Source organism: Sphaerodactylus townsendi, linkage group LG01 (genome assembly GCF_021028975.2).
Source record: "Sphaerodactylus townsendi isolate TG3544 linkage group LG01, MPM_Stown_v2.3, whole genome shotgun sequence".
In the NCBI taxonomy this organism is placed as follows: Eukaryota; Metazoa; Chordata; class Lepidosauria; order Squamata; family Sphaerodactylidae; genus Sphaerodactylus; species Sphaerodactylus townsendi.
In genome coordinates this window covers 164879802-164893585 of record NC_059425.1, presented here as the reverse complement: position 1 = coordinate 164893585, position 13784 = coordinate 164879802, and the positions used below count along the sequence as shown (strand labels likewise).

The following is a 13784-nucleotide window of genomic DNA, read 5'->3' as shown; positions in this document are numbered from 1 at the left end:
AGCTGATCCACTTGGTGCCGAAAGGACTTTCTGTTGGGTCAGTTTTTAGAGATCTTCTGACTGGCACAGAAACTGTGATGGGGGCTCTTAATTTTCCAGATCTGGTGCGAGGACTTGATTGGAGGACAACCCACATCTTCACCCTCGGGTAATTAGCATCATTTCATGGAGCACCTGGTCTAGGTAGCCAAAGCTTCTATTTTCTCAGTCTGCTCTGCCCCTCCTGGGGCACCAGATGCTTTCGTGCCAGTCGACAGTACTCTTATTGTATTGCCTATAGCCACATCTCTATTGATCTTGGCAAGACCCGTTACTGGCTTTCATCTGGTAGTGAATTAGAGAGCCTGTATAGGGCTCAGAATGAGGACTGTGGGTTCCTTTCCCACAGCCAAGCTCTATAATTGTATCTGATGCCCCATCCTGTAACCAGGGTGCAAACCGATCACCCCTTCGGGATAAGGAACGGAGGAATATTTACCTACTTGGTCATAGTTTTTTATTCAACTGCTTCCTTGGAAACAGAAGCGGCTACCTTTATGGCAAATACTTTGCTATCAAAATTTGCCTGGGAATAACATGGCCCCTGTATTGGCTCACTGCCAGACACTTGGCAGTGAGCCAGTGACACTAAGGCACTGGGCCAGAAAATTCCCCTCAAAGAGGTTTGGCTTCAGCATGCAGCAGATTAACCCTGGTAGCCATACTTTTGACTTCACTTCTCCAGACTGAGGCGCCCACCTCATAGCTGTAGGGTATCTCACCCCAATTCCAACACAACAAGCAGAGGTATTGCCCTCACCATTCCTTTAATAGCTGGCAGTACAAGTGGTCTGGTTCACAGGTTTTGCAGCAGAATCAAGGCTGTCCTGTCTTCTATCAATCCCATGCCAAACGTTTACCCCTTCCCACACGGGAAAGAAGCTAAGGAAGTCTCCAGGAATCAACCCAGAAGAAGGACCTCTGCCTCCTGACTACATGTTGGTTTCTTTTTCATAGGCTGTCTCAATTTCTTTCATTTTGGGAAGCCATTACCGAGGACAATGGAGTTTTGAGGATAGTGAAACTGCTCTACTGTTTGGAACTGTCTTCATTTCCAGCTTTCTCTGAGTTCTGGTACGGCCCTGTCACCCACCTTCACTTCTGTTGCAGGAGGTTCGGTCCTTGTTCTCAAAGGGCGTGATCAGGGAAGTCTCTTCTGACCAAAGGGTGTCAGGGTTGTTTTGTTGTTTTTGTGGTTGATAAGAAGTCTGATGAGAGGTGCCCCATTCTAGGTTGGCAGATCCTTCACGTGCACTTGCATTTTCACAGGTCCCACATATTATCCTTAACCGATGTTGTACAGCTGGTAACCCCTTACTCATGGTTCAATGTGGTTTGCTTCACAGACACATGTTGTCATGTCTGTATGCATGAATCTCTGCTAAGAAAGTCTTGGTCAACTTGAACTTTCAACTTCATTTCTCAATGTGGAATGAAGGTTCTCCAAACTAGTACGCTGAGTGCTTACCCACTTGGCCCTGTGACTTCTGTCACGGTTGGCTGGGCACACAGGAATTTCAAGTTACAGTTGGTCACTGGAAACAGGCAGCGAGTGGAGAAAGCTTACTTCCAGTCCTAGGAAGAGCAGTCCAGTGCAAGTTGTATATACTGAGCAAAGACCGGTCAGTCAATCCAGTCTGGGTCAATGAAACTAAATGTTCAGTCCAAGAGCAGGCGCTGCAGAAACTATCTGGCTGTTTCACAAAGTTGTTCCTGCAATTCTTGCTGTTCGCAGCTGCCTCTTATAAGCTTGCATGCCTGCTCAGTCTCAATCCTGAGCTGACTTACAACTGTCCCTTCGGCATCTCTGGGCCTTCAAATGGGTGCTGCATCTTTTATCATGGAGTGCCTGATGGCCCTGCTGTCTTAGGGGCCTCACAGAACCAACTGGGGAAACTGTCTGCCCTTTCCTCTGGCTCTTGGCTTGGGTCAGCACTGTCCTCCACCTGTGTGACTTCTGGCTACTCACGGAATTCAACCAACTGTGACTCTGGTGGAGTCAACCAGCTGAGACTCTGATGGAGCTGGGTAAACATGCCAGGATTCCTCATCTCATTCCTCATCATTCCTCAGCTGCTGGGGAGCCCACGACATCTGCCTTTCCCTTTGAACTGCATTTGTTCTACAATCTGAGATGCTTTCAGGTCAAAACAAGTGATCTAGTTAATGTTTGGTTGTCATTGACTATTTAAGCAGAACGTGACAGCCCATGATTGCAAGAGGATTTCTTCGATCTGAAGATTAATTAAGTAATCCTGGCTAGATACTAATTTGTTTTTCAGTTCTGCAGATGTTTCAATAACTCTGAGAAACCGAGGTGAAGATGCATTTAAACCAGAATTGTATGGTGACACAATCACTGTCAATCAGCACATCAATGTGGAAGGACATCGTAGTTACAAACTGAAAAGCAGCACAGGTTGGATGATTATTTTAATTTAAAGGTATTCAAAATGCTTACTCCTTTAAGAGGAAGTCAGTATGAGGTAAGGTTTTTTTAAGAAATACAGCATTATACCCACTAGTCAATTTTTCAGTATTTTTGAAATTGTTGCATGCTGTAGATTTCCTATCTTCACCATAACACATTTTTCACTTGTAAATTATCCACTGATTCAGCAGAGCGCAAAGATTCCCCAATGTAGCAGAAATAAAGAATCTGGCATCTTAAAGTCACACAGAATTCTATTCTATCTTATGCTTTTATGGACTAGACCTACTTTAGACACTGAGTGAACCTTTACTATTCAATCATTTTATGTAGAAGATTTTTATAAAAGCAAATTGCAGGGCCAAGAGACCATGAATGCAGGAAATAACATCAACATGCCTCTGGCCATCAGGACATCACCAGTGCGTCTGGAGGGGATGTGATGTGTTAGGGGAGGAACAGAGCTGAAGAGCAATTCTGTGCTCCATTAGGGTTCAATCCCATCTCTTGTAGTGGTGGATTGTTATGCCCAACAAAACAGCTAGAGCCAAAGAAGATGGGTATTCCCGTTCCTCTCTGATGCTATCAGAATTCACTTCAGAACTAATTTTGCTGAGCAAAAGGGCTGTTTCACCTATATCTGTTCTTATGACAGCTATTTTATAGCTGTCTCCCTCCATTTGTTGTTGATAGCAAGTGCAGGGCATTGTCAGCATGCTGGATTGGGACTGGAGAAACTTCACTAGGGGATGTGGGGCCATTTAGTTATATTCCAATTCCACCTGCCTCACAGGGTTTAGAATCAAATGGAAGAAGGGAGGATTAGGTATACCATGAACTTTTTAGAGGGAAGGGTGAGCTAAAAATGTGTGTTCACCTGCACTGTCTCATGAGAAAGCATATAATGGGGGAAGGGAGAGGGTTCCTGCCAGAGCTGAGAATTACCACTTCGGCTTAACTTCAGCTCTGGCCACCTAACCTTCCTCTCTCTGTCTCTCACTGGCCTCATTGCCACTAGACACAATCTCCAGACTGAAGGATCTGTTTCGCTGATAGGGTCTGACTGACCACCTGCCCAGAACTGCGACCCTCTGTCTGCCAGTTCAAGAGCTCAGTTACCAAAGATCAAACAGCTCCTTCTCTCACAAACCTGTTTTCTCTCCTCCCTTTTGACAGGCTGTTCCCTGTTTTTATAGTCCCTAGCTCCCCCTTCCTGTGTTCTACTGTGTAATTTACATTGAATTATTGGGCAGCTCACAGTCCTACCTGCTGTTACCATTATTACATTTCCTTGTCCACCTGGCTTCCCTCTCTTTTCCTCACAAAAAAACGAACAACATGTGTTTTCTATGGTATTCTGAACACCGTGAGAGTCATTGTTCCTGTAACAGAATGTGAATCCTTTTGGTGAGCTTGAGAGTATAGGCCAGGATCCTGCTACTCACAAGGCTAAGGAGTTGGCTGGCTGTCATGGTTGGGATCCATGTCCATCCTCCTTACACGGTTTGCACTGGCTTCTTCCCTGGCAGAGGGCAGTTTTCAGTATGCTAGAGACCCACTAGCTACATGCTTCAGTTGCTGGCCTCCTACCCATGAGTCTTACTTATTTACTCTTATTTATTCAATGTAATTGGGAGGGCATGAATGATGTCAAATGACATTCCTGCAATGACTGGCAATGGCAACAAGTTTTTCAGGGATGCGTTGGGAGCGTCAGGTGGTGTTGGCATGATCATAAGAAGTGAGTATGTTATGCAGCATTAGCCTAGGCATGGTAGATTCCTTTATAAGAGAACCAGGGAATCGGACTTTCAAATGAAATAAAAACCCTTCCCTGAAAATATTATCATTGGGACCTTATGAATTTTGTTGCAAGCCTGAATGTTAGGTCTGATTTCATTACCTGATTTATCTTAGTCTTTGGGGAAGCTCAGGAAATGTTTTCGTAGGGAGCACAGTATGAGAAACTGTGCTTGGTATTAAAATATAATGTAATGTGTTTTTCAGCCCCATCTTGGGGGTAGAATTCTCTGGTGGGAGTGGTGTGTGGCCACGCTCGCAGATTCCCCCTCTTTGGGGCACTTGCCTTGGAAGAGAGGCGAATGTACCTGCGTGCAGCCACCACCACCCTCCCTGGCGGTGGGACGCCACACAGGACACTGCACCAGCATCCCTGCACCATCACTGGCGCAGGAGGGGCAGTCCAGTGGTGTAGCCAGAAGAGGTGTTGAAATTAATCAGCTCCCTCCTGGCTGTTGACCTTGTTGTGCCAGCAGGCTTCCTGGGGTGAGGAGGCTTTTCAACATTTTAAACCTCGTGCCACCGGGAAGCCCCTTGGATTGGGCTGCCCGTCTGTTAAATCAAGATCCTCATATTTACAGCTTTCACATACTTTTATTTTTCAACATACTTTTAGTTTTCTTGCTTACTGCTGTAACAACCATATATCTTTCCGCCTTTCCCCTCCCTCCAGCAGTCCAATTCAGCTCTCAAATTCAGTGTGCTATAGGGGGGAGGGGGAGGAATTGTTTCCTCCTGAAAAAGCAAGAAGGGCTTTCAAAAATGTTTTTGTTCTTAGCTTTCTGATAAGTTTTTAAATTATTTTTAATGTTCAGGTACATTAATTTCTGCTAAGAAAGAAGAACTTACTGCAATTCTGGATCACTTTAACATACAGGTAACCAAAGAAATGTTTCAATTGCACTTGGTATAATCTGATTCACATGTCATTTAATTGTTGTTTTTTGATGGTGAGGAAGAAGGTCCAACACTTTATTTAGCATAGTGCCTGTGGCAGGTTTTTTTGGATTTGTTTGTTCCTTAGAACTGCATCCCTTGATTTAGAGCTCAGAAGCAACTTTTCATTTGTCTCAATGGACTGGTGTTTAAAAACAAAAATCAAAAGCCCTGCTGGGTATGCTGTTAGTGCAGTTCTCTGGGTTATCAGCTTATGTGAAATTCTACTTAAGCTGTATAAAGTCCCCTGACACCTAAAAGATCTTCTCATTTCCCACTGCAAGAATCAGATTATTAACATGTGTACAGGTTAAAAATAAAATACTAATAGTGCATGTTTGTGGAAATATATTGTTTCACTAAAAATTAATTGCTTATTTTATGACCTCAAGATACTTTCTGCTCCTGCAGCTATAAAAATGATCTATCCTGCATGGTGATGATGGTTGAAATTCCTCAAATGTTAAAGAAAATACTACTTCTAGGTGAACCTTTACGTTATTAAGATAAGATTGTTATTGCAGGTGGATAATCCTGTGTCTGTGCTCACCCAGGAGATGAGTAAACAGTTTTTACAATCTAAAAACGAAGGAGACAAGTATAAGGTAATCAGACTTAACCATACGTAAAATGCGGGACTGAATCCTTCTCTATGTAGATCCAAGACGCTAGCCCAGTCTCAGGAATGGTATTTGTGTATTTGCTGTCCCTTTTCCCATACAGCACTCCTTTTCTGCACAAGTTACCAAGGATCCTGGAGATCACAGGGAGAACGGAGCCTGGTGGCTGACATATAACTGATTCCCTTGTGTGGCCATGGTGCTGCTTCCATTCCTTTGATTTTGTTGGGGGAAAAGGAGGGAATGCCTTCTGTGTGGGCTAAAATTGTGGCTAGAGTACGTAGCCTTTTTGTTGGTTTGAAAACTGTGTTTAAAATTGACACTTGATGTTTCTTGAACTAGTTTTTTATGAAAGCTACGCAGTTGGAGCAGATGAAGGGAGACTATTCATACATCATGGAAACAAAAGCAAGAACACGTGATCAGGTGGAACAAGGAGGAGAGGTAGAGAAAATTTACTGGTGCTTATACCATATATATTCGAGTATAAGCCGACCTTTTCAGCACATTTTTAATGCTGAAAAAGTTCCCCTCGGCTTATACTCGAGTATATACGATAATTCCTGCGTAGTGCTGATAAATGTCTAAAGAATTTGTGCCACAGCTTGAATTAATTTGTCTCCAGGTTTTTCACATTTGTTGTAGACAATCTCACACAATCGTACCGATTCCTGTTGCTGGGTTAATTCTCACGAAGGGAATGTGCATTATCTCCTCTCTGTAAAATATTCCGCTATTTTATCAATCAATAATTTCTTACTGAAGTAGTTTTACATTTCTTGTAACTTGCTGCATTGTTATTATCTTATTATTATACTGAGCTGATAAGATATTGCTAGAAAATGTTCACAGATTATCTTAATACCAGAGTTACGGCCCTGTCTACTTATCAGTACGTACATCTTTTATATGTGTGTGTTTAAAGTTTCTTGAAGAGTTGAGGAAACAGTATTCGGAGAAAGAAGACCGTTATAAAAATATGGCTTTCGTGAGTGAAATGCAAAATAAACTCAAGGAGCTGCAGCATCAGATAGCTTGGGCAATGGTAATTGATTGTTTTTGGTATCTTTTACTTAATCTAATGGAAATTCAGTGCAATGATCATAATAGTAACATAATTCTTAATTTTTATTTTACTTTGTAGGTCACAGAAACTGAAACTGAAATAAAACCAATCAGAGACAAAATTGATGTTCAGGAAGCAAGCACTGAAAAATTTGTTCGGAAAGTTGAAGAATGGCAGGTATGCGTTGGTTTCAAATGAAACAATGAGATGCAGTTTTTTAAAAAATGTGATTTTATTTGCAAATGCATTTCTTCTGTATTGGAGTGTTGTGTGGTTTTCAGGCTGTATGGCCATGTTCTAATAGTATTTTCTCTTGACGTTTCGCCTGCATCTGTAGCTGGCATCTTCAGAGGATCCTCTGAAGATGCCAGCCACAAATCTGAGTGAATCATCAGGAGAAAATGCTAATAGAAATGGCCCAACCACTCTACATGTGAAGCTCCACAACACATCAGCTGATTCGACTCAGCTTAAGAAAGCATGCGACAATAAATATCATCTGTATGTTTTTGCACTAATCTGTTTTGTACTTCATATTTAATTACCTTTCAAAAATACATTTATATGACTTTTTCACCCTGCATTCCACAATGTCAGATGTTGACGATGATTCTAAAGCCACAACATCCACCAGATTGTCTGCTGGTTTATCCGATTACTATCTGAGACTCCATTCAATAGGTTGTTAAAATCTTGAGTAATGAGCTGCTTGGAAAGAAAGTCATTTTGACTTTTTATGGGACTTGTATGTTTTTCAGGTTAAAGTAAATGAGGCAGAAAAAAAGCATAAATGTATGCAAGAAAAACTGGAAGAGATAATGGAAGAAGCTCAGACATTGGCGCCAACCTGTGTTGCCTTGAAAATGGAAGTGCAGAAAAAAAAGAGAGAGTGCAATGATGCTGAGGTCTGTGGCTGGACAGTCTTCTAAATGTGTAGTATGAGTGATGACACCATGCTTATGTTGCCTTAGGCCTGACTTTGCGTTCTCTTCAGAGATTCATTGAAGTCAGTATGTAAATTCCTTCACAACATGGTTTGTGAAGCCTGACTAAGAGATGTACATGAACTACAATACAATACATGAACTGTAAAACGAAACTATGACTGCTGGCTGTAAATTCAACTATAATAAAGGTGCTAGAAATTTCTCCCCCTGCCCATTTTAAATAAATGTGTGTGTGGGGGGGGGGAGTGTAAACCTTTGTGCCAGTATTGTTTGACTTTTTAAATATCTGCATGAGTTTTCTTAAGATTACTCCAATCTGTTGACAACATCTCGACTGTTTTCATTCAGTCTGCATATAATAGGTCTCAAGCTGAACTGAAGCGCTTGGAAAAAGATGATGAGCAACTCTGCAAAAAAATTAAAGAAATAAAAAGCAGGTAATGTTTTCTTCCTAAATGGTTGTCTCATGCTAATGCTTTTTAAGGAACCTTGGCAAGCCGCCAAGAGGGAAAGCGAGAGGGTGGGGGAGCCTGCCTTGAACAGTCTGGAACGATTCACCAATGTGTGTGTGTGTGGGGGGGGGGAGCCTCTGCACACCTGCCTGATTTGCTTCAGGCAAGTCACCAAGAACTGAAGGGGGATGCCTGCAGAGAAAGGGGGTGGTTTGAGGGGTGGAAGCAAGGAGGAGAAGGCAAAATGGTATGACTGCTTCCACAGCTGGGCTGCAATGTGAGCAGAGGGAAGATAGAATTCCCTCCCGTGAGTTTCACAGGTTCCTGCTTGTCTAGATGTCTAATTCCCAAGTTGTGCCTCCTGTCTCTGGATACATAAATCCATGGATAGGGGCACATTCAACCCCAACAGGCTTTTCTTCAAACTCGGGAGATTCCCCATATTTGCAGAATGTGAAATAACCAATAAAATATATGAGGGGGTTAAATCCCCCCCCCCCAAATACATTTACATTATCTGGCTATATATCTGTGGGTAGAATTACAGAACAATAATTTTTATCATCTGATTTCTTGGCTATCAGGCAAATGGTCATCCACATCCTGCCCATTTGTCCCCATAAAGGTCTCCCCTCAATCTGCAACCTGAGGTGTTCTGTGACTGTAATCTCAGGAAAGTATGTTTTCTCTGAGCTCAGGGCCCCCCTGCATGTTAATAAGGATATTCTGCATTTCTCTGTATAAAACTGTGTACCTGGAAGCCAAATTTTTGGGAAGTGCTATGGAGATAAAGCAAATCTAAATTTTTTCAGATTACCTCTTGAGAAAAATAATCTGTGTGATGTAACATTGCAGCACTCATGAAGTATCGGCTCCTGAAGAGTTGGAAAGGGAAAGAAAAACCGAGCAATTAAAAGACCAGCTGAGGGAATGTCATGCTCAAGATGAATTAATTCGTGAAGAAATTTCGCAGTATCAAAATACTGTGCGTGGATACAAAGAAGAATGTGCTGGACTTCAGTAAGGACATGATCGATTGCTAGATTTGAGTATTGGAGTTTTGATTCTTTTTAAAAATATTTTTTAAATTTTTCATGAAAGCATAACAGCATTATAAAGCTAATTAAACAAACAAAAGACTGGAAACTGACAATGAAACTTGGTTTAATTACAATTCTAAGTATAAAATGTAAAGAAAGAGCCATTAAAGTAAAAGTTATACCAATTATCTATAAGGGCATATAATATTTAACTGATATGCAATCACAATTGTTATTGTATTCTAAATATTTTTCCCCCAAATTATAAAACCTATTGAAGTTCTTCTTTTCTCCTGTTCAAATATCACAATACTAACATCTACATGTAATTACACACACACACACTATATTTCCACAATTCACATTTAATGTCATTGTTTCTTTCACATTTATGAGTAATATGAAAAGTACCTTTTCTTTGTCCTGGAATTCATGATTAGGTCTTCTACTCACCAAACTCATTAGTTTAGCCATAGTGTCATATTCTCTTGATTTCTTTTTGTAATTCTCTAGGCTGGGGCATTCTTCCATCTTCCAAGTTGTTGCAAATGCCACTCTAGCTGTTGTCAAATACCAAAACAGTTTCTCAGAGTTTCTTGTAAGAGTATTTAAAAGCAGTGCAAGTAAAAGTATTGACTTGGGCAGGGGGGCGGGGGCCAGGGACCAACTTTAAAGGTGCCTTATTGGTCATGATCAATTTGTGTTTGTTTATTTATTTCAAATTTATATCCTCTCAGGGCGGGTCACAGCAATCAGTTGTTGCAATTATGCATATCAAATATTGTTTGGGCAGTTCTGTTGGACAGCATATAATTAGAGATTGTGTAAGAAAGCCCACCTATTGTCTAGTAGAAATTGTGCAAATTCTAGAACAATGTATAGTATTTATGTTGTTTGCTTGCTTGTCTAGGAAGAAAGAGCGTGAACTGAAGGCAATATTGGAATCTGAGCAACAGCAGCTAAGACAGTTGAGGGAGAGCAGGACCAACAGGCTGAAAAGATTTGGCCGCTATATGCCAGCCCTTTGTGATGCAGTTGAGAAGGCTTCTCAGCAGAGGAAGTTTAAATGCAAACCAATTGGACCCATAGGTAACTGGTAAAGTCCTCATTGTGAACAAACTGCAAACATCCTGTTTACCTGGGTTAGAGATCCTGCATTGCATCCCTAAAATATCTCAAACTGAAACAGAAATAGCAAAGCGATTGGCATGGCTTGGTGTATGTATTTCCCAGGAAGGTGATCTAGAGCAAAATTATTCTTTTTTGGTCCTGATGCAATTTATTTTTGACTCTGGAGAGACCTCTTGGAAGGGAAAAAAATCCCAACCTAATGCAAGTTTATGTAGACTGGAAAAGAGGTGGTATTTGAAGAGAGATTCTGTACTCCTACACAGATCAAAAACAGCAATATGCAACTTCTAAAGAAGCCCTTGCTGATATAGCCTTGCAAGGAATTTATATAGCTGTGTCACAAATTGAGATAGATTCAAGCAGGTAGCTGTGTTGGTCTGACGCAAAAGGAAAAAAGCTTGATCCAGTGGCACCCTTAAGACCAACACAGTTTTATTCTTGGTATACGCTTTTGTGTACATGCACACAAAATTAAGAATAAAACATTGTTGGTCTTAAAAATGCCACTAGATTTAACTTTTTTTCTACACATTTGAGATTGTGGGGTGATGAGATTAATAAAACCCTGTTTAAAACGTGATCTCCCTTTATCTATGTACCTATCTATGCTCAAAGAGGAATTAAAAGTTTATCTGTGGTTATTCTGTTCAACCTCACATTGGGACTGCACTTGTACAGGTCTGACACACAAAGATTTGCAAGCTTTCTGTCTGCAGCACTGAAGAGCACTCACCCTCTCCCTCCCTCTCCTCTTGGGAGGAAAGATTCCCGCCCAAATGGTTAAATGATAGGAGGAGCAGGAATGCTATTCCCTCAGTTCTTTTTACCTACCACCAGGCAAAGGCCCAGAGAGGTAGTTTCGCTGTTGAAATCGTGAGTGTTTTCTCTTCTACCATGGCAGTTGAGAAGGGGTCTTCCCTTTTTCGAGATGTTTTTCCTTCAGTGCTGCTGATTTTTTCTCCTCACATGAGGCCTCAAGCCCTATGAGGCATTTTTTTTGTCAGCATGGTGATTCCTTCTCTTCCATCATGGGATTTAAGAAGGGCTCTGCCCTTTTCAAGAACCACGTTACTTTGAATATGGCTGCAACCGGTAGTTAGAATAATGGTGGTCCTCTTAGCATCCAAAAAAGATGCCACCACAATGTCCTATGAGTACAGTTGGGACCATTTTGTTCTGTGGGCACAAGGGCTAAAACATTGGACCTGAATTGTGTGACTTATCTTGCGTTTGATTATCTCCTTTACCTGAAAGGCTCCGGTCTTTCTACCTCCTCAATTAAAGTGCAGTTTTCTGCTATTTTCAGCAGATTCTTCTATTTCATCTTGGTTTTGATCCTTTCTCCGCTTTGCTCAACCATCATGCAAGCGTTGCCTCAAAGGCTTACAAAGCATGTGCCCACCGTTTAAGAGACCTAGGCCACAGTGTTGACTTTGGTTCCTTCTGAGGTAATGGGATGCCCCTTGACCTTATGACCTCTAGTGACTTATGGCTCCTGTCCTATAAGAATGCCTTCTTCGTGGCCATCACCTCGACTAGGAGGGTGGGAGACCTGGGGACTTTCAGGGCTGATCCACCTTTCAGTGAATTCCGTCAAGGAAAGGTGTTGTTGTACCCTGACCTGGAGCATCTGACTAAATTGTTTTTAGCAGTCCACATGGGTCAGGACATTGTGTTGCCAGTGTTCTTCCCCAAACCATCTTCCTCAGTGGAGCACATGCTAGACCAGGGGTAGGGAACCTGCAGCTCTCCAGATGTTCAGGAACTACAATTCCCATCAGCCCCTACCAGCATGGCCAATTGGCCAATTGGCCATGCTGGTAGGGGCTGATGGGAATTGTAGTTCCTGAACATCTGGAGAGCTGCAGGTTCCCTACCCCTGTGCTAGACCTATGCTTTTCAGTCTACATCGCACTGCAGACATGGGGAAGGACAATAACCTTTTCATTTGTTATAGGGGACTGCGTAGGGGGCAAGCAGTAGCTACGCAGACCCTTTCCAGGTAAGCGTCCAAGCCCATGAAGTTGGCCTACGACTTGTCAACGGTGGCTTGGCCATTGGACGTTCATGCTCACTCCACCAGAGTGCAAGCAGTGTCGGCTGCCTGGACATCAAGTGCACACATTCAGGACATTTATTGGACACTTGACACTATTCGGTGGACACTGACTTCTGCAGGGAAACAGCAGTTCCGCAGGCATCAGTCAAATAGACAGTCTCACGCCTGCTGCCAAGCTACTTGAGCTTTCCATTCTCCCATTTTGAAGCTGCACAGAATACACACAAAGATAAAATACAGAGTTGCAATTACATTTAACTCTTGTTCATTGAGTGGGTCTCTGTGCAGACACACATCCCTCCCTCTTGCTCCACCGTGGACTGCTATTTTTTACCATGCTGCAACTGGCTTTCCAGGCCTTTCTTGTCTAGTAATGGTGGCAGTAGGAGAATTGAGGGAATATCACTCCTCCCACTCCCATCACATGACCATTTGGGCAGAAATCTTCCTTCCCAAGGGAGGGGGACGACGATGCTCTTCAGATCTGCAGAGTGGACAGAAAGCTTGTAAATCTTTCCATGGCAGGCCCGTGCAAGCACAGTCCCCATGTGTGTCTGCACAGAAACCCACTGGATGAACTATAATTACAAGTAAGTGCAACTGTGTTTCAGTACAACTTGCATGAATTGAAATTAATAAGAATATTTATAAGAACATTAAAAACCAAATTAAAAACGGGAACATTATGTTCATATTAATCATTAAAAATAGTGTACATGCTATTTACAGGCTAACATTATATTTGCAGAGAACCAGCATGGTTTAGTGGTTCAGATGCGGGCTAGGACCTGGGAAACCCACGTTCAAATCCCTGTTCAGGCCGTGGAAGCTTGCTGCGTGATCTTGGGCCAGTCACACGTTCTTAGCCCTGACTGTGGCTAGTATTTGAATGGGAGATCTCCAATATATGGGGCAGGCAGTGCAAGCACAGTCCCAATTTGTGTCCATCTCCAAACATTTCTTGCCTTGAAAACCCTTTGGAATCACCAAAAGTCAGCTGTGACATGACAGCAAAAAAAAAATTACAATTGAGACAGAGGAAACAATTTGGAAATTCCTTATGTATACAGGATCCTTATGTATACAGGGTGTATATGAGAATGTTAATTTCCTGCTCCCCTGCCCCTCCTTTACCCCAAAAATTGAGTCTCATATCTTCTCCATACTTGGTGTGTACTTGTGTCTTTTCAGCCTTATGAGACGAGAGGATCTTTTTCTTTTATGTAATTTACAAAGTCATTTTTTTCTGAAAAACTGAGGGAT

General features: G+C 42.1%; 1 protein-coding gene across 1 annotated transcript in view; it reads left to right on the top strand.

Annotated features, from left to right (window-relative positions):
* Positions 1 to 13784, top strand: part of SMC6 (structural maintenance of chromosomes 6) — a 52091-nt gene that overhangs the window by 9456 nt on the left and 28851 nt on the right. Inside the window, exons 5-14 of the mRNA XM_048498906.1 lie at positions 2322 to 2458; positions 5086 to 5147; positions 5731 to 5811; positions 6169 to 6270; positions 6752 to 6871; positions 6971 to 7069; positions 7651 to 7797; positions 8188 to 8276; positions 9147 to 9311; positions 10242 to 10420. Coding sequence (XP_048354863.1) covers positions 2322 to 2458; positions 5086 to 5147; positions 5731 to 5811; positions 6169 to 6270; positions 6752 to 6871; positions 6971 to 7069; positions 7651 to 7797; positions 8188 to 8276; positions 9147 to 9311; positions 10242 to 10420 — 1181 coding nt within the window. The remainder of the gene's footprint in view (positions 1 to 2321; positions 2459 to 5085; positions 5148 to 5730; positions 5812 to 6168; positions 6271 to 6751; positions 6872 to 6970; positions 7070 to 7650; positions 7798 to 8187; positions 8277 to 9146; positions 9312 to 10241; positions 10421 to 13784) is intronic.